Source organism: Lepisma saccharinum, chromosome 8, assembly GCF_977018435.1.
Source record: "Lepisma saccharinum chromosome 8, izLepSacc3.1, whole genome shotgun sequence".
Classification (NCBI taxonomy): Eukaryota; Metazoa; Arthropoda; class Insecta; order Zygentoma; family Lepismatidae; genus Lepisma; species Lepisma saccharinum.
In genome coordinates this window covers 55,086,566-55,114,460 of record NC_139236.1, presented here as the reverse complement: position 1 = coordinate 55,114,460, position 27,895 = coordinate 55,086,566, and the positions used below count along the sequence as shown (strand labels likewise).

The window sequence follows — 27,895 nt, the reverse complement described above, 5'->3', positions numbered from 1 at the left end:
ATCAAGCAGGTTCTGGCAGCCACACCCCTTAATTTCCCTGTTTACATAGACAGTGGTTGCACTTTGCCAAACAAAACAAGTCTTCCGAACAGATGTTCTCAGCAAGGTTAATTTTATGTTAGCATCCAATGTTTCAAGCACATACATTGCTCTCATCATCAGGGAACGTTGAACTGGAGACCAGTATAAGTTATATATGCAAGTGTAAAGGGGTGGACCTTAGGTTCTGCCCTGTGATTGGCTCGTTTTTGATCCCAGTGTTTTCTTGGTGGATATTATGCTTTTAAAAAGAAGGGAGTTCCATACAAAATTAAGTTGGAGTCCCACATCAGCATAACTGAAAATTACAAGAACAGATATTTGTGCTAGATGTTTCAAACAAGAGACCTGTGGGGAAGAAAAATATGTGATAGAAAGAACAACAGCATGTATTCTTCCTCTGAATCCATATGATTATGTCAGCCAAACACTTTGGTCAATAGAATATTAACTAAAATATGTACATAGAGAAATAAATAAGATGCAAAAGTAGTAAAAAAAATTCAATATAATAAACTAAAATTTATAATATATATTTTTTTTATATACAATATTTTTCACAATGTACAAATTAATTACATGAATAAACTACATAAAATCATGAATCCCATCGAGACTTTCTCTGTCTTAGAATCTGTTCTCCATCTTCAGTCACTGCTGTGTAATACCCCATCTGTTCATACTTATACTTCATGTATCCAATATAGCTTAAGCAACATGTCATTGCAACCACTCCAAATGCCATTATTACCTTGTTCTGAAAAAAAAATGAAGCAATGCAAAGTAACATATGAATTTCACTTTCATTATAATGATTCAAAATATAATGGAAGAGTTCTCTTGAAGTTGTCCAAATTTGGACTACAAATTTTAATCCGTCAATTCCCAGTGTCACCTACAGGTGCATATTTTGTATTTTTATTTCATTCATAAACATTTAGGGCATTATATGTTATAGACACACAATTAATGTGTCTATGACACACTAATTAGACATAATATGTTAGTAGTGCAGAGCATGCGCTGGAATAGATTTTTTGAGATCCAACGGTTCTTACACTTGTGTAATAATTTAGATTTACCAAAATTCCAGTTTTATGAAAAACTTTCCAATGTGTTTCTCAAGTCATGTGGCAATTGGAAAGCAACACATACACGGAAAACCTGTAAGGTTTGGTTACAAGAAATGATCAGAAGCTACAAGAAGTGGTTACCTGATATCCTTTGAATCTTGCCAAGGTGCATAATCATCACCAATGGGCTTCCAAGATGGGATAGGTTTGGGAGCAGCTGTACTGTTGGAAATGGGATCTTGCTTGACAAAGGATCTAGGTCCATACAACCTATATTTTGACCAGTGATGGTCCCTACATGGAACAGAAGGAACAGGCTGTTCCCTTTTACTTATCACCCTTTTGAGCTATTAAAATATTTATATTAACATAATAAGAACACTTCTTTCTCCCGAAATAAACGTTTCCAAAAGTAACGCTGAAGAAAATCTTTGACCGTGGCTGGACATTTGTTTACTTCACCTACCCTCATCACATAGACAGCCTCATTGTTCCCACGCTCTATGGCTTAGGTCCGAAAACTGGCAGGGGGGGGGGGGGAAGGTGCAAAAACTAGGGGGGCAAAGACAGTATACTTCCCTTTGTAGATAAGATTTAGCATAGTGCGGGGGCAAAAGTGGCAAAAATTGGGGGGGGGGGGGGCAACTGCCCCCCCTAATCGCCAACACTGCTTTTGAGTGTAGTAAGTCTTTAATTTCCTAATCTCGTTACGAACTTGCACCTGACTTCTACAGCCTAAGCGTCTACTAAATGCCTTAAGTTACCTTGGCTAAACACTGCGTAATATCTTCCGAGGGAACAGCTCCAGTCCACCTGCTCCACCAGTCCCACGACCAAAGTTTCAACGCACGCAGTGGCAGGACAAGAAAGCGAATGTTGCATGATCGACCAGCTTGAGGCGAAATCTTTTAGTTCCTTGGACTTAGCAGAAAATACATCAAACCAAAACCTATCCTAACTGAATTAAAACCTAAAACGAAATCATACACAAGGCATTTTCAAACGAGTTACTACAACTCTGTAAAATGATTAACTGGATACCCTTCCAGTGGCAAATTATGTTGTTGTCCTTGTTTGTTCCTGAGAAGGGAGTCTGGAATAGTTCGGGTTTTGTTACATTAACAACTACAAATCTAGCAGACGTCATGAAAAAACTTAGCCATCTGTATGCCATTATTGCATTGAGGACATTTGAATTGCAAGAATACTCAACTCTATGAAAAAACAACTTAATCTACGAATAGGGTCATTCCATGCCAAATCACTCAAAAAAATGGAATTTTTGACCTCGCCATTTCCAAATTTCATGAAACTCTCAGAGTTAGTAGTATTTGAGGAGCAAAGAATATTTGCACAATAACAGCCAACAGCGATGCGAACATTTTGTGTAGCAGGGTTGCCAACTTAGGGAAAAAGTGAAAAATTTGACACACGACGCCAAAGAAAAAATCATATCTGTTGTTGCAGGTAAGCTAGAATCTTCACGCTGGGCTCATTTTAAAGCTAAAGGATTGTTCTTTTAATAAAAAATAAACTTCTTTACCTTCAATCAAATTTTTATGTCAAGGTCATATCATATGACCTTTGACCTTGAAAATTTTCAAAACTGTATTTTTGAAATTTTTAAAACTAATACATATGGTGCATTAAGATGTTGTCTATAAGTGACAGAAATATCATCTTGGGATGGCATTGGGAACAGAAGCTATGATAGTTACTGCCCACTGGTGCAGTGGACTTAGGCAGTTGTTGCACTGAAGGTATCCAAGAAGCAAGTTCAAACATGCTCAGTCCAATCAGAACCAGCAACAGCGTAAGTGGTGAAGAGACAATGGTTAGAGAACAAAGAGAAAGTGATAATGGTAGTGATGAGGAACTGGAGAAATTCCACAGGAATGTCTCTATTCAGGCATTAAATGAAAGCTTATAAAGTGTAGGAAAATCACCCATCAAACAGAAAAGAATGAAATCAACAGGTTATAGCAAAAGCAAAATAAAGAAGATTAAAGAAGCAGTACAAAACAAAATATTCGAAATACCAGCAGCAGAAGAACAGGTTGCAGAAAACAAAAGTACTGATGGAAAAATATTGAAGCTGTCGAAAGAAAAGTTTGAAAAATGTACAGAAAGAAGTGCTAAAGTGCAAATCTTGACTATACTAGCTAATGATTGGAGTATTGGAAGAATTAAGAATGAATTCCCACATGCAACAAATCACATGATACGAACTTCAAAAACACTAGTGAGGGAATGTGGAGTAATGTCATCACCAAATCCTAAACCTGGGAGAAGTTTGAATCCAGGAATACCTGTGACACCAGAAGAACTTGTTGTGAAAAGGTTTTCTACAGACATAAGAAGTGAAAAACACCACACCAATGTCGCCCTTTGGATGAAGTTTGTGGTTTTGTGACGTGTGTTCATGATCATGCATGGTGGTTGGAATGTGTGTCGATGTTTGTGAAAGTTCTTACGATGTTGTTATCAGTTTTCTCGTCATCCACATGGTCCTTCTCCATCATATGTATATCCCCAACATCCATACATAAGAAGAATTCCCATCCAGGATGTTCTGACTACTGTAGATACAAGAACTGAAACTGGACAGACATATAAGATCCCAGCTTCAGACACTAAGACCTCAGAAGAAAAGATGAGGAATAGGAAACGCCACTAATCTGCACTATACGTAATGTTATTATTGTGTACTTGTCTAAAATGTAAACATGTGCATCCTTCCCAGTGTTTGTATCGCAGTCAATGCACAGTAACACTTTTTCGTTAAGTTTATAAATTTCAGCAGCTCCTGTTCCCAATGTCATCCCAAGATGATATTTCTGTCACTTATAGACAACACCTTAATGCACCATATGTATTAGTTTCAAAAATTTCAAAAATACAGTTTTCAAAATTTTCAGGTCAAAGGTCATATTATAAGACCTTGACATAAAAATTTGATTGAAGGTAAAGAAGTTTATTTTTTATTAAAAGAACAATCCTTTAGCTTTAAAATGAGCCCAACATGAAGATTCTAGCTTACCTGCAACAACAGTTATGATTTTTTTCTTCGGCCCCATGTCAAATTTTTCACTAAGTTGACAACCCTGCTACACAAAAAGTATGCATCGCTGTTGGCTGTTATTGTGCAAATATTAATGTTTCCCCAAATACTACTACACAAAAAGTACGCATCGCTGTTGGCTGTTATTGTGCAAATATTATTGTTTCCTCAAATACTACTAACTATCACATGCAATTTGGAAACGTTGAGGCCAGAGGCTGTATGATTTGGCATGGAATGGCCCAATAAAGAGATGAAATAGGTTCCGACAAAACATTATTTTTGTCTATGATCACTCATAAATTGCTTTTATAAAATATTCCTTTGCTCCGCATCAACAATTTTGTTTTTAATGTTTTCTATATATATTATATCATATTTGCCTTAAAATTATTATTGTCACATAATTTTAACGTGTCTCATGTCTGTCACTTCAGACAATTTGTAAGGTATGTATCGTATATTTATTTGGTTAATTTCAATAAGGGTTGAATTTTATTTGATCTACTGTATTATATTAACACTAGAAGCACCAGGATTTTTTACTACCTAGAAGCGCCACCTCCGGTCAAAATGACCGGTATATAAAATTTGACCATTTCTCAAAATGGATATTGCCAATAATCATCTTATTACTAATAAAACAAAATATTTTGTAAAAAAATACAAAAATATCATGAAACCCAGCGATTTTTATTTTCCATGCACTAATTACAACAATAAATATTCATTTTCTTCAAGGAAATAAGTTTCCGTCATGAAATCTCACATATTACATTTTTTGCACTTCAGTACCTTTTCTACACCAGAAACACATTTTCCACAAACATATTTGTTGCACATTGAACAAATGTCACTTGTTTTGATTTCAATGCACAATGCCACCTGGTACTGGCACCTCTTTCTGGAAACAGAGCCACTTACATTCCGTGCATGTGATATTGATGTTGACAATATTTTATTGGGCTTTGCAATCAAATGTCCTTCTCTCAGTTCCTCAGCTAATTCTATCAAAAAGTTATGTCTCGTAACGTTCCTCCCCTTGAGTGCCTTGTAAACTACCCATGCATTTATTGCTGCCAGATCTAAGATATTGTAAAACACATGTACCGGGCATCTACGTGATGAAGCACGGACTGAATATTTGCATGCAATTTGATCAACAACATCAACACTGCATTTAGTTTTGTTGTAATTCTTGATTGTTTCTAGTAGTTTCTTTGGCTTTGCAAATCTACTTCTACATCTGAATGCACGCAGCTTAGGAGTAGAACATTTTTGTTTGGTTTAGCTTGGTATGCACACAATGTAACGTCCCCCTTTTTTAGCGAACATGTTTCATACACTTGTGTTCTAATGTTCACAATTTCATTACGAATCTCCTTTCTATTTTTCTTCATAATGCTAATTAGGCCCGTCTTCTTCTCCTTTAGCTTCTCAGTGAGTTTTAGCGATGTGAAATAATTGTCAGTAGTTACATTTCTACCTGCATTTAGATAAGGTGAAGTAATTCTCAATACAACATTTTCAGCTACAGTAACATTATCATTCCTTGATTCATCTTTCCCAAGGTATGGAAAGGTATTGCACATGTATTTTGAATGTACGTTCACTAGCATCTAAAATTTTATACCAAATTTGTCTGGTTTGTTTGGCATGTACTGTGTAAATCTACACCTCGCTTTCGAAGGAAACAATTGTTCGTCAACTGTTAGATTTTCCACTGTGGTGTAGCAACTCCTACAATTAGCTATTAATTTGTCCCAAATTTCAGAGCAAAGTCAAATTTATCAGTTTGTAATCGTTCAGATCTGGATGATTTTGAATCGAATCTAAGATATTTCATTATTTCCCTGAATTTGTTTCTTGACATTGTTTGTTGAAAGAAAGGTGGCACCCAAAGTAGTTTTCATAAAAAATCGTAGTCTATAGAACTGCACCCATACACTCCTCTAGTATATAAAATAGCCAGGAAAGAGTCAAGTTCTTGTAATGACAAAGGCCAGTTGGGTATCTGCTTTTGAGCTGCTTCTTCTTCCGTACACTTCTGTATGTGTCGAAGCAGGGAATCGTCTACAGTAAGATCTGGGTCCTCGACATCGGATTCATTTTCACTAATCTCCTGTAATACTTTCAAATATTCATCTGTACTGAGAACACATTGTCTACAAAACATGCTTACAAACTGCAGTGTTCAAACAAAACTGCGTCTTCACTTTCTCCTTCTTATCAGATTTGACAATACGCGAACATATATGGGCGAGTCTAAAAGAGGAAAGAAGAATAGGGGTGGAAACTGTAAGTACAACGTTCCAACCGAGAAGTGGATTTCCATTGAAATACATTAGCGGTCAAAATGACCGTCAACGGTGCTTCTAGGTAGAAACACAAATATTTCCATTAGTATTATTTTTTTTGTAAATAACGCATAGCTGTAATAATGTACTGCGAATTTTAGGAAAAGTCACAAAATTTCAATGCACGAAGAATTTTTTTCTGTACAAAGCAGAAATTGAAATTTGAAAAACTGCCAAAATGACCGGCTTGGCGCTTCTAGTGTTAAGACACCCATGGGGGGAGGGGGCAATTGCAGGTCACCTGCTCCTCTGCTTGATTTAGCACTGCACGCCACTGATTTTGACAATAATTTCACTGGCATTCCTTTACTAACAACACTTACTGGACGTGGTGTAGGTGGAACAGGAACTATTCGAGTACATAGAATACAGATTTGCCCCATAGAAAGTGCAGAATCAATGGAGAAGGAAAAACGTGGGTGTATGTAATTCAAAAACCAACATGATCATTGTTAGATGGCATGACAACAACACAGTAACTGTTGCGTCAAACTGTCATGGAATTACTCCTGTTACAAAGGTGGACAGGGTAGGATCAGTTGATGGGAATAGGTCCAAAATCGAAGTTGGCTGTCCCTCTGTAGCACAGAAATACAACAAATACATACGTACTGTGGATCGTTTCGATGGAAATGTGCAGTACCTAAGAGTTGGGTCTTCGGGGTAAGAAGTGGTGGTTCTCTCTTTTGCATTTGGGGATGCAACATTATAGAATGCATGTGGAAAAGTGTCAGAGCAAAGTGGGTTTTACAGAGTACTATTGGGTGGGAGAGTTCCAGCTGAAGTGCAGCTTAGTGCACAATTTGAGAAACATGTTCATGTTAACTGCAGTGAGAGGAGATGTGACTGTCATAAATGTACCAGAATTATGCGCAAGGAGTATAGCATTAGACTAATAGTAGGGTGGGATTAGCTAAAATTTTGCTCCAACACGGAATTAAATACTAGAGAAATATTTTTCTTCCAGGAATGTTCACCAATGTTAGGATAACTCAAATCCAAAATACTAAAAGATGGAAGCTTGGGCAAATCGTTTTATACAAGGATCAGTCAATAATTGGTGAAATTAGCGAAAATTTTGCTCCAAGCCAGAATTAAATACTACAGAGAAGATTTTTTTACACGAATGTTCCGTAATGTTAGGATAACTCAAATTCAAAATGCCAAAAGATGGAAGCTTGGGGAAATCATTCTACATAAGAGTGTCGGTCAATAAGTATCTGCACTTTGCTGTAATTTTCTTTGAGTTGACCATGCTGCTTTCTGTGTATTTCACATGTGTCTAGTGTATATTTGACCTTTACAACCATTTTTTCATTTCTTGTTGTTTTACAGGGTAAAAATGGCTGCACCCTCCATTTGTAACAAAGAAGAACAGCAATCAGTAATATCTCTTTTGTTGTCTGAAGGTGTATCAAAAACCGAAATTTACAGAAGGCAGTGGCAGCGATTAGAGGGGTGGTAGCCCCCCCCCCCCCTTTGGCCCCACACTATGCTAAACCTTATCTACCAAGGGAAAGTGAACTGTCCTTGCCACCCTTAAATATCTAGATTTGCCCAAGGCATACGGTTTTAGCATTCTGGCTATAAGTTATCCTGAAGTAGATGAACACCATCTCCATTCTTTAGTAATTACTTCCGGGTCATATCCTAATTCCACCCTACTATACATGTACAATGTTGGTACAAGTTACACGATTGAAAAATATGATATGAGGGATTTGATTACTTAGTTTATTTCTTATCATGAAAACAACGTTACAAAACTATATTTTATTCATTTTTGTCTACATAACAAAAGGCATGTAATTTGCAAAATATGTGTGTGTATATATATATATACAGGGTGTCGCAAAACTCTTTCAACAACGCTTGGGTGCTGGTAGATATCATAAAAACAAGTAACTTTTGCCTATAAAGTTTACCTCGAAAGTGTTTAGTTTCTGAGCTACAAGTGCTTAAAATCTATCCTGTACGTATGCAACCCATCACAGCAAATGCTTGCTCTGACATAACTACCAGGGGCACGTGGTAGGGTTGCCACTAGCATTGCTCATTAAGAGAGACGACTTGAAAACAACAACTTGGGAGTCTTGCCTCAGCAAAATCCAAAACATTAATGATACTTGCAATGTTATAAGAAGCATTGACAGTATTTACAAACTGACCAAGACAAATAATGGGCAGACTGAAATTCAAGATTACTCATTCTAAAATATCTCCATAATTGAATGATTGATTTGGTTTATTTTAATTCGCTTTTCTGCCACCTTTGGCTAATCACGAAGATGAGGATGATATGATGACAACAAATGACACCAATGTCTAGGCCAGGATTTAAACCAGAGACACCTGGCACTGTAGCGAGCTGTGCTAACTACATCACCATGGAGTGTTTCGTGTATCATGCAATATCAACAATTGCAAGGGACACGTGAGATAGGGGAAATCATGGAACGAACAAATGTAAACATGATGTGCTTGCTGCCTCATTTCGAACACGCAGAATGTAATGTTATTACAATTTCTTTATTAGAAAATTGTGAACTAGCACTATTGCGAATCGAGTTTGTTATAAAAAGCAGGCAAACCTCTATACTGAAAAGAAACAAAAATCTCCGGCAGATGAATATTCTTGAGCCACTACGGATACTGAGTACGTTTAGTTTTCAACACATGATATCTCTACCGAATGTTCCGGACACAAGTTCCGACCTGGACAAAGGTGTCACTGGATCTTTCGTCCTCGTATTTACTATTTTCCTGAAAGTGCAGCAAAATGATGTACAATGAGCAGAATAGAAATTCACAAGAATTATCCCGGAAATTCATTCTAGATGTCAGAATCTCGCACGTTTGTTACAAAACGTTGTTTCCAGGGTGAACTAAAAGTTGACATTTTGGTGCCTTCCAAAAATGTTACTCTTACATTTCAATGTCGATATCAAGTTGCTACAATGAATGATGAAAATGTACAATTTATGACGTGTACTCAATGGTTTCCTTTTGATTATTTTTTTTCCACGTTTGATGATAAGAATGCAAAACAAAAACACAAAATGAGAAAACTAGTTCACATACATGAAAAGAGTGTAAATTACGAGGATTTCTCTTGATGTATGTATGTACCAATATCAAACGATATCGTGAAGTGCGGAACAAACTAGTATAGGCAGTATGCACCGAACTCAATGTAATTTCTTTCAATGAAATATTAATTTCTTCCTAGAACTTCTTTAATAGACCATTCAAGATGAACCAGTTTGAGTGATGAGAAAGAGAGAGAGAGTTTTTAATTGGAAGCATGTTCCTAGTACTGCAAATAGAATTTTCTTGGAACCCATTTTAAAACACATAATATTTCTTACATGCATATCAGTTGTCGCTAAAATTTATAGGTTGCCACTGTTTGACAAAATAAGTATTGTATGTTAGTTACTTGTGACCTTGGCCTCATAACGCTTTGTTTTGTGTTTCTTACGCTGGCGTTGTAGACACCAACCCCGAAGGTTTCTTCGTGTTGTGGATGACGTTGGATTTCCCCTATCTCATGTGTCCCTTGCAATTGTTGATATTGTATGATACACGAAACACTCCATGGTGATGTGGTTATCACAGCTCGCTACGGCGCCAGGTGTCTCGGGTTTAAATCCTGGCCTAGACATTGGTGTCATTTGTTATTTCATCATATCATCCTCATCTTCGCCTAAGGTGGCAGAAAAGCAAATTAAAATAAACCAAATCAATCATTTAATTATGGAGATATTTTAGAATGAATAATCTTGAATTTCAGTCTGCCCATTATTTGTATTAGTCAGTTTGTAAACACTGTCAATGATTCTTATAACATTGCAAGTATCATTAATGTTTTGGATTTTGCTCAGGCAAGACTCCCAAGTTGTTGTTTTCAAGTCGTCTCTCTTAATGAGCAATGCTAGTGGCAACCCTACCACGTGCCCCTGGTAGTTAAGTCAGAGCAAGTGTTTGCTATGATGGGTTGCATACGTACAGGATAGATTTTAAGCGCTTATAGTGCAGAAACTAAACACTTTCGAGGTAAACTTTATAGGCAAAAGTTACTTGTTTTATGATATCTGCCAGCACCCAAGCGTTGTTGAAAGAGTTTTGTGACACCCTGTGTGTGTGTGTGTGTTTATATATATATATATATATATATATATATATATATATATATATATATATATGAAGACAACTATGCTGATCAATATCCATGGGTACCTGGGAGGCAACTCTGGGGGTAAAGACAGCCGGTGCACATCTGAAAACTGGACTGTATTTACCTGTACCAAGGGATTTTTTTTCCATTCATGTAGCAACACTGACTCTGCCAAGCATGGCACAGAAATGGGAAAGAAAAAGCAGTTTTCTCCCACCAACATTATTTGCAGTGTTGGCTGCATGTTTTCTCCTTGGCTTCCTCGCCCTTCGTACACCCAACAAGGAAGAAAACTGGGTTGTCATAGGTTGGCATGGGAGGCAGATCAATGTTATACATAAACCAGTCTATTAAGGTGATCTCCTACTCCAGCAAAGGTTTGAGCATTTTTCCATGTAAACTTATGGGCGTAACGTTGGTCACAATTATCTCGACAACCAGTCGACAGAACATTTTCAAATTTTAACTGAACACTGAGAAAGGATGTTTCTAGAGAACCACTGATCGATATTTTTATTTTCTACATCAACGTCCCCATAATTAATTAATTCATTTTACTTGTGAAATATCATACTTTTTTTAACTTTTCTTGACAGGGCAACCCTGTTACCGATAGGCGGGCTCACTGCAGGTGCTCCCGCTCACCTAATGACCTTGTTGAAAGAGGGTTTCGAACACAGCGGGTGGCCTCACCACTCTGTGGTGCGAGAGTACGAGTCTGAGAGCCAATTATGTTTCTAAAGCTGTGGTTTCCGTGTCAGGGTTGATTATGGCATTATTATTATTATTGTAAAATACACAATTGCCGATTCTTCCATTATGAATGTAGATAACGGACTATACTTTATGTGTATAAATAAATGTTGAGTTTGTTTTGAAATTTGTTTTATGCACAGAAAGGCTAGCCAGGACTGGACCTACAGTTTAAAGTGGAGTCTGAACCCCAATGTGCCTGCACCGGGTATCAACCTCGGGACTCATTGATTACAAGGTGACGATATAACCACTACAGCATCGGGAAGGTCTGCGTATAAATAATACATGATTACACATATATACTAGGAATAGCAAACAACATAAAGTTTGGGGTAACCAGAACCGGGTACCTGGATCTGATCCTAGAACAGAGTGTCCGTTGATTGAAAGATTAATTTGGTTATTATTAGTCGCTTTCTGCTACTTGGATAATTGCAACAATAATGAAGAATGGGGATTAGATGAAATTGTTGAACTGACAACTCACAAAAACTTCCATGCTCTCGCCGGGATTCGAACCCAGGACACCCAGTATTTTATCACGCTATGCTAACCACTTCGCACGCAGATTGGCCCAAGTGTCTGGATTTCGGGTTGTGGATGTATGAATTTTACATAATGGCCACATTAAGACCAATTAACTATTAAATTTATTAAAATCTGACATGTGTAAAACTGAGAAAAGAATGAATAATAGGGATACTACCACTTAGGGGTATGTATACGTTTTGAAAAAAGTCGGTAGGGATGCCTGTCATGCCTAATTTGTTTACAAAAAGTTTTTTGAGCATGCAAAATGTATGTATCACAAAGAAAATCCATGCTCAGGCTGGGAATCGAACCCAGGACCCATGGCGTCGTAGAGCACTGTGCCAACCACTCCGCAACGGTTATGGGCCAATAACAGAAATATAAGTTAACACAGACATGCAGATACATAATACATACACACTTATGGACGTGTATGTATATATGTGGAGTTAAAATAAATACAATTTTCATATTTTATTTTCCACTTTACTACTATTGTGTGAGTGCGCACACATGCGTATGTAATATTATTGTTAGTACGATATTTGGAGCATGAAAATGTGCTATTAAACAAATTGTTCAGTGTTCCTCTTTTGCGAGTAATTTTTTAATTTGGAAAAAATATTTAGACATCTTATACGGTATATAACAATGCTACAAATCGATGCTAACAGCCTGGCCTAGAGTTAGAATGTGTAACGAAACTATGCATATTCCATTATTTCAATGTTCTGAGAAGGAACACTGTCAATCCAAGCTGGATCTTATATTCTATGTGACCTCAGATGTTTTACACTCTTGCCACCATGTACAATGACTGAAATGGTGTTTAAAGGCCATTTTATGCATAGTAAGGCTAATCAGGACTGGACCTACAGCTTAAAGTGAGATCCGAACCACTATGTGCCTCCACCAGTTATCGAACCAGGGATGCCTTGATTACAAGGCGATGAAGCTAATAATGTGCCATCGGGGAGGACCCTCTACCACGGAACAGACAATATCTTGGTCGTTCTCGAAATATTTTTGAAATTGATTTAGCGCAATTGATCTGCTGTATTCTTGACATCTGAGATTGTGGCGAATATACCGGCACCGCCCCACCGCCTCCTTGCTCGAAACACTGTTTGCAGTATAGTAATTTCATATTCCGCACTAAACAAATATAGGCTATCTGCAATAATTCTGTTTCTATTCATCAAACGTTTGCTCAGAAACTTTCCCTCTACAATTTAAAAAAATACCAAGATTTATCTTCAAGGGGCTTTTCCCGTTACATGTACCCGAAACCGATTGTATGCAGGGCCAGAGCACCTGGTGCGTTATCCTCAGGTCTGCCCAACCCCCTCCTCCTCCTCCCGGCTCATTAGGTGCATAGCGCGAGAGGGGATAATGATGCACACCTCGCCTTCAAAATTCTTGGGGAGAGATATTTTTCCTTTCAATATCATAAAATTCAACATATTTTTCTAAAATATATGTATAAAAAGGACATCGTGTTGCAATGTGTGCGATGAGGCGGAAAATAATATATTTGATTAGTAATAATTAATTCACTATAATTGGTTCCAAGATGAAGATAAGGAATAATTTGGAGAAGGCGCAGATCAAGTAAATTGTTCACCAAAGCTTAAAAAATGACTTTCAGTAATAGGACAGTGTTGTAATCAAATACTTTCTGGAAATTATGGCATGATCTGGAGGGATGCACTATTGGCCATGGAAGGGGGGAGGCTGATCTGGAGAATTGTTAGAAGTTCATTATCCAGATATTCATGAACTATGCAACCTGCAGTTTATTTGATTTTATCAAAATTTCAGGAGGGGCTGTAGCCCTACAGCTCCCCCTCGATTTCTCTTCTTGACATCTGAGATACTGGGGAATATGTCGCCCTCAACCCCTCCTTGAGAACTGCAAATTTACAGCATAATTTCGCCATCCCGGTACTTCGAGAAATTTCATACTCCACACTAAGTGAACATATATCTGTGCTGATTCTATTCGCATTCCTGAACGTTCTTCTGTCAATTTTCAATCTAGCCCTATAATTTCAAAAATACCCAGTTCAATATTCACAGAGCTTTCCTCCCAGGATATATATACCCGAAACCGATTTCTGCAGCTCTTAAACTTCTGGTGAACTTTCCTCAGGTCTCCCTCCCCTCTCCAGCCGGTTCATCAGTTGTGAACGAGGTTCAGTGAAGAGCCGACTGGGCTCTCTGCAGGGTTGCTCTGTCAAGAATAGTAAATACAGAGTAAAATGAATTAATTAATTTTCGGGACGTTGATGCAGAAAATAAAAATATTAGTCAGTGGTTCTCTAGAAACATCTTTTCTCAAGTGTTCAGTTAAAATTTGAAAATTTTTGGTCGATTGGTTCTCGAGATAATCATGACCAAAATATCCCAAAACCCCCATAAGCTTACATGGAAAATGCTCAGACCTTTGCAGGGGCAGGAGATCGCCTTAAGTTCTCTAAATAGTTTTCTTAACTTCTGATTTAAAATCTTGTTTTAATACTGTAGTTTGCATAATATATTTATGAGCAATGTTCCATATATTAAAAGCTAAATGTCTAAAAATGACATGACAAAAGTTGGTTTACCAGCAGTAAATGTGGTAACATGGAGAATATTCCACTGCTAAGCCTCTTAAGTATGTGTTAACAGACACAAATATCAATCAAATCAGGAAAAAAATGTGTTTAAACCATGTTAACCTTGTGCCAAATTAAGATACAATTTTATGGGAAAACTTTTATGTATGCCTTCTTATAACTGAAGGGATTGTTTCAAGACAGCTTTTACAACTATAATTATCAGATATAGAAAAAGAACATAACTTACTGGCTTAACGTAGAGTTCAAAGTTCACAGCTCTAAACACACCTGTAGTGCGGAGAGATCTGAGTCCCTCCCCAGGGACATGAGGTTTGTCTTTCACATTATTCTGTGCTGATGGAGTTTCTTTCCACCCAGATGATTTTTCCTGCTCTTTCATTCCTATAGAGACAATATTTATAAAATTTTACATTACGATTCAACTTGCAAAAATCTACAAAACTTATGCTTCTTACAACGAATCTTATCTCTTGATTGTACACACTGCACGTTGCACTGTATTGTATATGTAAAATCTTCAATAGGTTTGGATCGACTAAATTGCACAATAATCTGTGATGTGCCAGCCAAACTCAACTCACAATGTCACCACCAAAGTTTCAGAATGTTTCGAAATGCGTATGAGTGTTACTATATATCATTCACCAATTTAATCTAATCATCAAAGAGTAGGTTGCTTATACATCACAGATTTTTCCAGGACAGTGCCGGAATGGTATAATTTGTCCCAGTATCCCGAAAAACCTCTTCGGGACACACTATGTTCTGCAATCAGGTGGTTGGTTGATTTAGTGTTTTAAGTCCACTTTATGCATGGTAAGGCTAATCGGTTGGTTGGTTGATTTGGTGTTTTAAGTCCACTTTATGCACAGTATGGCTAATCGGGACTGGACCTACAGTTTAAAGTGGGATCCGAACCACTACGTGCCTCCACCGGGTATCGAACCTGGGACCCCTTGATTACAAGGCGACGGCGTTACCACTGTGCCATTGGGGAGGCCCTAAGGCTAATCGGGATTAGACCTACAGTTTCAAGTGGGACACGAACCACTATGTGCCTCCACCGGGTATCAACCCTGGGACCCCTTGATTACAAGGTGCTGACACCACCACTGTGCCATCGAGGAGGATCTGGAATCAGGTGGGAAAGCAGAAATGATTAAGACTTATACTTTCATGAACATTTAAATGTGTGGACATAATTTTAAAGGGTTACAAGAATGTGTGGCAGAGATCTTTGATTCCACGATAGTGCCGATCAGTGTACTTGTTGACAATTAGTAATGGTACCCTTGACCCTCTGTACCCCCTGGAGAACGTGAATTTTTTCTTATGGTTTATGAAGATTTTGTTATTCATGAACGTTTTCAGTTGATTTTAGCTCTTGGAAATGTGTTCTTGTGAAGTAAAGTACGTCTGTTACCTTAGCATGTTACTTTGTCATGTAGCAGAACAGCCCGAAGGCATTGCACAAGTGAATATAGCACCCAAAATTCTTTCCACAACAGCAGCTACAATTTTACGGAGTTAGGTTAGAATTGATAGGTTTGGTAATGATAAAGTGTAAATCACCAACCCTGAGACCTTCTGTAAACAAACGGTTTCACCGATTCGATGTATCACTCCGCATCAGCTGATTCATGACCGCAATCATCTGCTGTTACACTCATAGTTCGCCGCACCTATTAATTTTATATAAGAGCCTCTGAATGTGAGAACCCGCTCTCAAAACATCAGACGAATATGCAGCCGCATACATTGTTACTCTCCCGGTCATTCTCTCCAAGATTATTAGAAGTATTCTCTCTTTCATAACCCTTAAAACTGCAGACACTGACACACCACTGCATTGGGATACCAACTTAACCACTTCATTTACTGGTTTCTCAGGATACCACTGACAGAACGTTACATAAATATTGGGTACTACTTTAGTATACTGGAGACACCTATCAATGATTTATTTCGCAATTTTTTACATTGATAACGTACTATTCTGCGTTGCAGAACATTTCTTTAGGTGAAATAATGGATCTCTAACGAAAATGATGTCTGTTTCTTACATATGATAGCCCCACGAACCATCACGGGGACGAGGTATGCCTACTAGGTTATGTTAGGCCTGTTAGGTTAGGTTCCATTATCACTCCTTTCGTTCAATTTAGCATATACGGACAACATCGGAATTACAAATTCCACGGCATCTTCCACACCCGGCAACAACTTCACGACGCACCCTCGACACATCATGTTGTAGCAGCAGCAATAGCACGTATTGTGCTCTCGTGCAGAAAGCAAATGGCGGCAGCAGCAATAGCACGTCGGAAATAGATTTTCGTAGAAAACCACATGCATTCGCATTAAAATGGATCAAAACTACATTCCCGAAAGTACTTTCTCCTGTAAATTTGAAGAAATCCGTCTCCGGTATAGTAAAGTGTTACCAAATATTGAGTAGAATCTGTTTCTCACCCCTTTTCAAAGGCTGTCCTTGCTGGTGTTTTGAAAACAAGCTCGGAGAACACCGAGACCTTCCCGAGCGCATAGAACTCGGCATGTTATTTTTTCTAAGGATAAGTCAGGCAATATTACTAAGTTGCACTACTTCCTTGCTGTTCACATGATTATTTTTAGAAAATAACCAATGTTATAAAATATCATTATGTACACAAATCTCTAAGCTCATTGAAAGTTACAATGCATATTACTACAAAATGTTCACACTTATCTTGCCTTGCCATGTCACCAAGCGCACTATATTTGGTGGAACAAAAATCGTTATTAGGATGCTTGTCAAAGTTTCCAACCGCAATAAATTTCCGAACTTTCTTTGTCTTGTTTTGATCATCATCATCAATATATTTATTGGACTTACAGTATTGCATATGGCTGTTTATGCCCATTATATATTTTGTTTACATAAGATATAATTTACATAAAATGTACAAACAAATTTCAAATACACTCCTATCTATATCATCCTTAGAAATATACATTACCATGTTATATCATTTTATCTAAAAAAATGCAAGTAAAATATATTCAATTTACATGCAAGACAGAAGCCAAATTTATGGGAAATGATTACTGGTGCAAAGAGTTAACCATAAAGGTGAAGCAATAAGTAAAAAAGAACGAGGATTGGGTTTAAAGTGAGACGTCATTTGTGGCAGCGTATCCCATACTACAAATTGGCCATTGTTTAACCTTATGTAATGAATCCTGCAACAACGCTGGATTTTCGTGTGGATTATTTTACTTCTATGAGTTTGCAATGCTTTCTGCATGCAGGTGGTTTCGTTTACAGAAGGTCTCAGAGTTTGTGATCTGAACTTTAGTTATTTTCGACGTGTTCTTTCGCTATTTTAGTGTGCATACAAACAGTTTTTTACTAACAAAAAGCAGCGAAAATACTCTGAAATTGCAGGATTTAACTTACGTGGGCCATTCTTTGGCATCAAATATCTCAGTTATTAGTGCTTTCATAAAGCTGGAACAACTTTTACATTACGTAGAACATTGAAACCTGTCGATTAAAAGAAAATTCGACGTAATTTTCGAGGGAGTAAACGGCCCTGCTTTATTTTCTTCGGATTGCAGTGCTGAATTTCAGTTTTAAAAAAATCTGGTAACAGTTCCAATTGTTTTATGAATTTTTCGTTGTCCTAGCTTAAAGACAAATTAGCATAGAATTTTGGCAATCATTGTCACACGAAATTTGGATTTCGCTTCCCATGGACAAGGCATTCTCCATTGATGTAGTAGTATCGTAGACTAGCGGGAATGAATATAAAAGTATTTTAAAACCTTTTATTACGAAGCATTCAGGGATATTATTTTAATGCTAAGAGAACTGAACCTGACCCACCTACCCTAACTACGAAAGGAATTAAGGTTATTATAAAAATGCTAAGCAAACTAAACCTGATTATATAGAAGTACATGGAAGGTAAAAACCAATGTCAAGGAAATTCACAGTACGTGCTTAGAGACGTAAATCGAAATCGAACCATGTAGAAATTGGGTAAGATTTTACAATACCGGACCCTTCCCTAATTTCTATCCTAGTTCTTATACTCAAGAAATACATAGTCCCGATGAAGTCCCCTGAGGTTAACATGTGGGGGTGACGTGTTTAAATTGTTAATTGACGTGTATAAGTTGTAAAATAAGCTTTTCAATTACCGCGATCGTTCTCTGTGTACAAGCATGGAAACCATGTTTGTTCAACGTAGTGTTCACATGTTCAGTAATCTGCATGTGTGAGGAAGATGGCGACTTTGAAGGTAGGAAATAAAGTTTTGGTAACAGTTTGATATAGGGAAAATTCATTTCTTCAATTTTACAGGAGAAACTACTTACGGAAATGAGTTTCTGTGGCACTTTCAAAGTTCGTGAAGGTATTTTCTTTCATTGTTGAATCTATTGGACCATGTTGAATCTATTGGACCAGGAATTCATGTATTTTCGAAGAGAAATATATCTCCGACGCACAATTGCCGTTCTTCCTCTAAGTGGACTGGATGTTCTGCACATTTGATGACGTAACCCCCTGTCAGTGTTTCCAACCATGTCGTTGTTTTGCAAGAAGTAAAGGTGATTTTTTTTTTGAAAGCTATATCACAGTTGTACGAACAAAATTTTAACTATGCTTGCCAAACCTAACCGAACCTTGCCGGAAATGGTTCGTCGGGCTATACATAAATGGCTTATGGGGCTATCCATCAATGGTTTTTGGGGCTATGCGTGAATGGTTTGGTTTTTAATTTTAACTATGTTTGCCTAACCTAACTGAACCTAATCTTCCGTGAATGGTTTGTGGGGTATTTTTCGGTTAAGAAGGTTGGAAACACTGCATACAAACTGATGATCCACGACACAGCAAGCTGTGCCTGCCATATTGTGCCTTACGAAAGCGAAAAAAGGAAGAACAATAAATACTCGTAATGTGAAAAATTGAAATTATTTTCGTGAGAAAAGCAATATCCCACCATAAATTATGTTTGGGAATGCATAATAGGTAAGCACCAATGTCAAACAAGACTAAATGAATGAGTGACAAGTGTTTTCCCCATACCAAACTGGTACCAAAGTTCTTTCTTTCGTAAGTTTTTTTTATTAACTTTTAGTTGGGTACATGTTAATAATACAGGGGATTAGTTCATATTTCTCATAGTCCATAATTTAGGACACTTGATCACGATTGTGTAGTTAAAATTTGTGCTACGAAACTGACATTTTCTTACAGTGCCCCACAAACCATTCACGGTAAGGTTAGGTTAGGCAAACATAGTTAAAATTTCGTTCTAAAACGTAAAATATTGAAATAACCATTGTTTTCGTGGAGATAACCAGGGTTTCTGTTTGCGGACCACTCAAACACTCAATTTTGCTTATGTAACAGTTTCATATATCAGAGACACATTTCTTCATTTTTACAGAAGAAACTACTTACGGAAATGAGTTTCTCTAAGGTTTACTTTTGTCGAGGTATTTTCGGTACTACTATAGTATGGATTCAAGGTGCTGTAGTATGGGGGTGACACCTAAAAATCATATATTTCGCACTGTTTTACATTGCTAACGTGCTATTTTGGAATGCGGAACATTTCCTAAGGTGAAATAATGCATTTCTAACTAAGATAATGTCCATTTCTTACATTTACGAGTACTTACTGTTACTTGTTATTCCGATTCTGTAACACATTATGGCGGCCGATAGTGTACTGGTTCAGGGCACGTTGTGCGAGTGTTTTGTCGATTTATGCAGTATTGCAACCTTGTTCACCGGAAAATACCTACTTTTGTGCATGGATTTGAAATTATGGTAATACCTTGCAAACCATTGATGTTAGGGTAACGGTTCTGATTGTTTTATGATTTCTCCTAGCACAAAGACTAATACACTAATACACAAGAACAATACGCTCTCGTATTGTCCGTATATGCTAAATTGAACAAAAGGAGTGCTAATGGAACCTATCCTAACAGGCCTAAACTAACCTAGCAAGCATACCTAGTCCCGTGATGGTTCATGGGGTTATCGTGAATTTTTGGGCTAACGTCAATGGTTTTTGGGGCTACCCGTGATGGTTTGTGGGAAATAAGGAACAACAGTAAGTACTCGTTAATATAATAAATTGACATTATTTTCGTTAGAAATTCATTATTTCACCAGAAGAAATGTTCCGCAATGCAGAATAGTACGTTAGCAATGTAAAAAATTGCGAAATAAATCATTGATAGGTGTCTCCGGTATAGTAAAGTAATACCCGGGGTATACGTCATCTAACACACGTAACATTGTGCTCTCGTGTAGAAAGCAAATGGCGGCAGCAGAAACAGGGTGCAAGACAGAGATTTTCACAGAAAACAACATCCATTCGCATTAAAATGGATAAAACTACATTCACAAACTTCCACAACGCTACAGAAAATGATTTGCGTTAGTACTTTCTCCTGTAAATTTGAAAAAATCCGTCACCCCTATACTATAGTGTTACCGTATTTTCTTTCATCGTGGAATCTATTTTCAAGAGAAATATCTCACCGACGCACAATTGCCATTGTATTCCCTACGTGAACCGGATACTGGATACGTTTGATGATGTCAGTGTTACCAACATCTTTTTTTTTTTTTATGCTTCCCTAACCTTACCGGTATTGTTCGTGGGGCTACCCATGCATAATGTACAATTTGCACACGTGACGAACACAATAGTAGGTATTTTTCGATGAAGTAACCAATCTTTTTTTTTTTAAGTATATTAATAATTGTACAATATTATCACCTTCGTATTATATGATACCTAACACTAGGGAGACCAATACGATGGTAAAATAAACAGTTTTTCTAATTGTTTCATAAATTAAATTTTAAATTCCACAACTTTATAAGCTTAAACCTGTGCTTAAACTTTCTTTCGTACCACAGTTTCATCAAAGAGAATGGGATTATATGAGAGGGGAAAGTCCGCCCAAATGAGGAAATCGCACGTCGTCAGCTAGGAGGGGAAGTGAGGGGAAGTGGGGATCTCAGCGACACTAGCGGCATCTCGTTCATCTCCCCCAACTAACGTAGCGCTCCACTGTTGACAACTGAAGGTGGCGTTGCGCTGTGCTCAGGTTTGAATTTAAAATTGGTGGGTAACCGTCTATGTTCGTTCGCGTCGGTCGGACGCTGATTTTTGTTCGTGTTCCGTGTTTGGCGTGTTGTTTTGATGCTATCTGGCTGTTTTCTTTAGCCCACTAGCAACAGTTGAAGTGCATTTTAAAGCCCACTGTGCCTCGTACGATCGAATTACGAGTTCGTCTGATTTGCGGGAGAAATCAACACCATGTGAAGCTTTCGTTTCTCAGAATTCCGAAGAATCCAGACAGGTATGTACAATAAATCTTAACTCACATTAAGAAAATGTAGTTGGAAAATTATTAGTTTGTTAATAGTATGATTGCCAAAAATAAATATATATTATTACGTATGGGTGTGCGTATATGATTGTAGACATTCATAACTCAGATGCATGATACTTTGGTCCACCCTCTATTTTCACTTAATTTCACACTTTTGACCTGCGAGACGTGTTGGCTGAAGCTCGACGTAGGCAAAAAGAACGGATATCCGGTGATTTGATTTGGAGTCACCGTTCAATTTATGGTTTTTTTCTCCAATGTTAAGGAGACGTCTAGGAGTACTTTCAAGATACCAACCACCTTTGGAGGCAAAATTGTGAGTTCAACACTCTAGAAGCTCAGTCTGTAAAACTCGAATATAGGTTTTTCTGCTTCATAAGTAAATGCTTCAACGATACAATATGTTTGTAAAGCAGTACTGAAAAGCAATTTCTCAATGAAGAAATGAAGAAAACACATTGAAAGAAAGAGTGTGTGTACACACACACACCTATGTCACAATGAAGCTAGCTTTTGAGCTATTTTCACCAGGGTTTGAACTGTGCATGCACATTATCTATGACGTGGCCTGTTACACTGATGCATACACTCTTTAGTTGTTGATACGTATCAATATTACATCGGAATGCATTTTCTCTCGTGCGAGCAACCATTTTTGGTACTAATTTACTGTAGTTCAAACAGATTTCTTCATTTTTACACAAGAAACTACTTACCGTAATAAGTTCCTGTAGCATTGTCTAACATATGGAAGGTGTTTTCTGTCATGCCTGAATGTATCATAGCGGAAATTATTTTTTTTTAACTATGTTTGCCTAACCTAACCTTACATAATGTTTCATGGTAATATTCATTCCATCCTCAAGAAACACTACATAAGGTTAGGTTAGGTTTAGTTAGGCATAGCGGAAATTGTTATTCTTGTTTAACTATGCCTAACTTAACCTAACCTTATGTAGTGTTTCTTGAGGATGGAATGAATATTACCAAGAAACATTACGTAACGTTAGGTTAGGCAAACATAGTTAAAATTTGTTCCATCCCCAAGAAACATTATGTAAGGTTAGGTTAGGTTTAGTTAGGTTAGGCAAACATAGTTAAAAAAAATAATTTCCGCTATGATACATTCAGGCATGACAGAAAACACCTTCCATATGTTAGACAATGCTACAGGAACTTATTACGGTAAGTAGTTTCTTGTGTAAAAATGAAGAAATCTGTTTGAAGTAGGCTATAGTAAATTAGTACCTTCTCACCACCTGATGAAAGTAGTGGCAGCCAAGGCACACACTCATAGGGTAATTAGGGTACATAACAAATAAAATTTAAAATTCTGATTTAGTACTCCAACATAAAGAATAAGCATCATGTGAACAAACTTTAAATTTTACAAATTCCGATTTCTTCAGATCTTGAATTTCATATGCACATGTGTGTGTGTGTGTGTGTGTGTTTAGATCACCTAGTTAGGGTGCATATGTGATTTTCATTGCATGTATGTACAACTATCAATTAAGAGTGAAAGTAATCTTAACTTTTCTTCTTTGTTTTACAGATGTTCCCATTGGTTGAATGCTGTTGTAAGACCAGTCCTGGAATTCGCAATGCGGAGAAATACTGTGCAGTGTCTATACATAATGTGAAAGTGGTTTCAGCTCAGATTAAGTGACAAGTGTGAAATGAAGTAAAAACTCATAAGATATTAATTTTACTGCCCCACTGTGCAAAGATGTCCTGTTGTGGAATATATTCTAATAGCTCAACCATAAACGCGTAAATATGTGTTTCCATGCTCCAAAATCTTCTGATCTTGAAATATTTTCTTGTTATATAGTTTACGTCAAGATAAAAGTAATTGGTGAGTGCTTTGATTCTTCAAAAGTTCAATTCTTGTTGTGGACATTTGCTCATTTGTGTGTGTGTGTGTATGCAAGAAAGTGATATACTGTGAGGAATTGCATATTTTGCAGGTGCCTTTTTACCCTTTCCTTTATTAGATTTAATGTATCTTTATTGAATAAGGGGAGATAAGAAGAGTATTTCAGATTGGTACTTGAAAAACAAGGTATATGTACTCTACAATGAATAGTGTCAGCGTTATGAAGGAAATTTCATGAAAATTAAAATAAAGTTCTTGTTTTGACAACCTGTTCTCATACTTTGACGGAGCTTGGGGTATAGATTCCCTACCTGATGGTAAGTTGCAAGACAAGTATAGAAATGTTTGCTCTGTTGTCTAGTCCGAAAAGTTTTCAGGGAATTCTTGCTTCTTTTTAATTTAATAACCAAGACATATTCACTGCAATTCAGTCTTTTTAGAAGCGTACATTGTGAAATAAACCCATGTGTTATTTTTTTGCATTAAAAATATAGTGACAATGATCTGCATGAGTCTGCAAGTCAACTATTACATTATTATTATTAAAGTATTTCCAGTTTTCCGTGGCACATTTGTTTGTGTGCAAGACCCAGTATTTTTTGCATTTGGGCACGTAATAAAGAAAATGCTGCAACACAGTGTAGATACAACACATGTTAGTAAGGGTTTCACTGAACAATCATTTTTTTTTAGAATATTATTAGTCCTATCTCTGTGTCCAAACACATGGAATGATCTCATAACCAAAGGTTCCGGTTCAAGTCTGGGTCAGGGCATGGGTGTTTCCTTGCATATCCATTCATGTCAGAGAAGTTGCCCAAAATAGAAGGGACAGATTATTGATAGTTTATTGGTTTCAGCTGATATAGAAATGAACAATGTTTATCAATCCAATATAAGTATAGGTTCATATATCATAACAATCATAGGCTATAGGTTAAAATGTCATATCAATCTTCATTTGATCACAAATTACAAAATTAGGTGAGGTTTTGTTTCTGGTACTTTTGTTATCTTTACAAAGAGAAACAATTACTCATATGTAATTTATATATTTTTATTACATATTTCTGTACTGTTATGATGAATTAGACAATAATGAAATTGTGAGTATCAATTTATCATCAGATAATATATATATCATATTTACCTGAGTTCAGTTTCATTCAAATTTTGATGAAAATAATTTCTTCCACATGTTCAACACTTCTTAACATGTACATCATGGACACTGCCGGCTTGTAACGATTCCATTGAAAGTCGGTGTATTCATTACAAGCCGGCAGTGTCCGTGACGTACATCCACATAAACGATAATGAAAATTTTATTATTACATTTACTTCTTGCTGGAAAATAATTTATCATAAGAAGGATGGAATTAACTGATCACATAGTGTGGGTGAAGAGAATTGAATTCTTGCATTTTTTACTTTCTTAAGTGAAGATGTGAACATGCAAGTTGTGATGAATGGGATTTCTTTTTAATTGAATTGAATTTTAATTTTTTCTGTGGATGATGATGACTGATGCTTTTCCCCCCCTTTCATTGAGTTTACATCAGTGGTGTATTCATCCATGTTATCTGGTTTACGCTGCTAATCCATCTTTTTTTCACATATGTGGAAATTGTCGTAATTCAATATTTGTTTTACTTGAATGCCTGCATTGATGTTTTATTTCTATTATATCTAATTAAATAATAAACGTATACAATAAATAAAAATTATTGCAGTAAACCAGGTCAAATTTTCAGAATACACCACTGGTTTAGATTTCCTCCTGCTATATGTCACAGGAAAAAGCATGTCAGATTGGAATATTTACATGCTATGTGTGCTAAATCCAGGCAGTGCTTTTTTCTGGTGGTATGTAACGGTACGCCATACCAGTGTCTTTATGTAGGTGAAAATTAAAACTAATAACATTATTTTGTATTCTGGAAAGTTCTTATGATGAACACAAAAAGAAATTTACTTTGAGAGTACTGGAGTCTTTCTTCCCAGAAAAAAGCACTGGTCCTAAGTAAAACCAGATTATTTTTTGCCAAAATTCGAGGTTTAAGAGGCCAATTTTGACAACCTAGAGTTTAAAGTTTAAACCACTGCATTGAGCCTCCACCCATGACTCCTCATTACAAGTCAACAGTATTACCACTACATCATTGAGGAAGCCCAGATTATCCTATTAAATGTAATTCTGGCACAATTTATTTGGGAAAGATGAAATTATTCATTGGTTGAGCTATTTACACATTTCCAGTAAGTAATGTGTCAGGTAAGGGTTTGAATTTTCTTAATGTGTAGTTTTTAATGCATTCATATTTTGTTTGGCAAAAACTTTCCCTCATATTTGAACAAAACAAGTACACAAGGTTTTTAGAAATGATCAAATCATCATGGAGTTAAATATGTGCATGGTCATCAGGAAGGGGGGGGGGGCACCCCCTACAAATTGAATGTCAACCTAAAATATATACTATATATATATTGCACATTTTCATTAAGTAACAGTAATTTATGTTAATTTTTATAAGGTTTAATTGATTTGTTGTTTTAAGTCCACTTTATGCACAAGAAGGCTAATCGGGACTGGACCTACAGTTTAAAGTGGGATCCGAACCACTATGTGCCTCCACCGGGTATTGAACCCGGGACCCCCTTGATTGCAAGACGACTATGCAACCACTGCGCCATCGAGGAGGACCTAATTATTATAAGGATAAGGGCATTGCAGGAACATAACTGAAACTGAAGGACTTGTTTGTGTGAGGGTAACACTATTATGAGGGTGATATAGTTTGTTTGCTGCCTCCTGGGGAAAAAAATAAAGCTGTGGCTGTATTGTCACTGATATGACATCGGGTTTTCATTCTTGTTGTTTTTTGTGTTTCTTTCATCGCACCTGCATGACATGTATGAGTTTTTGGTACAATATTTCTCCCGTTCAACACAAGATACACATTCAAAGTTCGTGAATGACAAACGCATTTCAGTAAATGCTGTATACCGAAATAAGTAAGTTTTCCTTTCTTTTACTTTTTCGTGTACTTTTCAAGATAAATTCTAATTTACGTCTATATTTCTGCACTTTTAAAATTGCAATAGCCTGTACAATGAAACCTGAATTCCTAAGTACATTTGCTTAAATTATACATATTTTTTTCCTTCGAAAGCTTATTAATTCGCTAATAGTGTTTAGCAGCCACGCAGCTTAATTTAAAGTGCCTAATTCGCCATCGAATTTTTCGAAATAGAAATGCGCGTTTCAGCGTAAAAGTTGAATAGGTTCTACCTGTACGCAGCCGCGATGCGTTGCTTCCGGCGTTGCTATGGTAACCGCAGTAGTTCGGGGGAGATGTCGGTGGCGGCAGCACAGACTCTATACTTCTTCCTGATTGGCCAATCTCATTTAAATTTCTCATTCTGGATTGGCCGTCGGCTGCTGAAAAGTTTCCATTGTGAGTATCGGAACTTTCGTCTCTCTTGTAATCAGTTTCATACTCACACCGAGCGTCATGATAACTTCACTTAGCGTACGCAGAATTTGTTTTCGGATAATCAATGAAAATGAACTTTTTTATTATCCGAGAAATTTGTTGAACTCAAAATCAAAATGTGACACTGTGAAAATCTCGACTTCTACAACGGCCTACCTCAAGTCACTGCTTTTGCCGACGATTACAAACGAATGGATTTATTCAAGGAATGGATTTATTAATGAATTTTAGATCACCGGACACCCAACCAGTGTTGCCACAATTTCCCTTTTTCGCACATTTTTTCCCTTCATCTAAAGAATTATTATTATTATTAATAATAATAATAATAATAAATATCGTTGAACCATGTTCGTATGTATAGTATGTTTAACTTTTAAATGCTACGACGCCAGGGGTCCCGTGTTCGAATCCCGGCCTGGGCATGGCTGTTTGTGGGAGGGCAATGCCGCATGACTTCATCAGAAGAAAATGAAAAATATTCTACACTA

The 27,895-nt window shown here is 36.9% G+C and overlaps 1 protein-coding gene across 6 annotated transcripts; it reads right to left on the bottom strand.

The window, feature by feature from the left end:
• Positions 1-548: 548 nt before the first annotated feature.
• On the bottom strand, positions 549-27,606 carry LOC145991477 (small integral membrane protein 8). 6 transcript variants are annotated; one of them, XM_083127484.1, is made up of 3 exons: positions 27,561-27,606; positions 14,842-14,996; positions 549-796 (listed from the first exon to the last, which is right to left on the bottom strand). In XM_083127484.1, the coding sequence occupies exons 2-3, from the start codon at positions 14,992-14,994 to the stop codon at positions 638-640; spliced, it is 312 nt and encodes a 103-aa protein (XP_082983610.1). In that variant the 5' UTR covers positions 14,995-14,996; positions 27,561-27,606; the 3' UTR covers positions 549-637. The 6 variants fall into 6 exon arrangements, with proteins under 6 accessions (XP_082983610.1, XP_082983611.1, XP_082983612.1 ...); XM_083127485.1 differs by lacking the exon at positions 27,561-27,606 and adding an exon at positions 27,413-27,552; XM_083127486.1 differs by lacking the exon at positions 27,561-27,606 and adding an exon at positions 21,407-21,486.
• Positions 27,607-27,895: the final 289 nt, after the last annotated feature.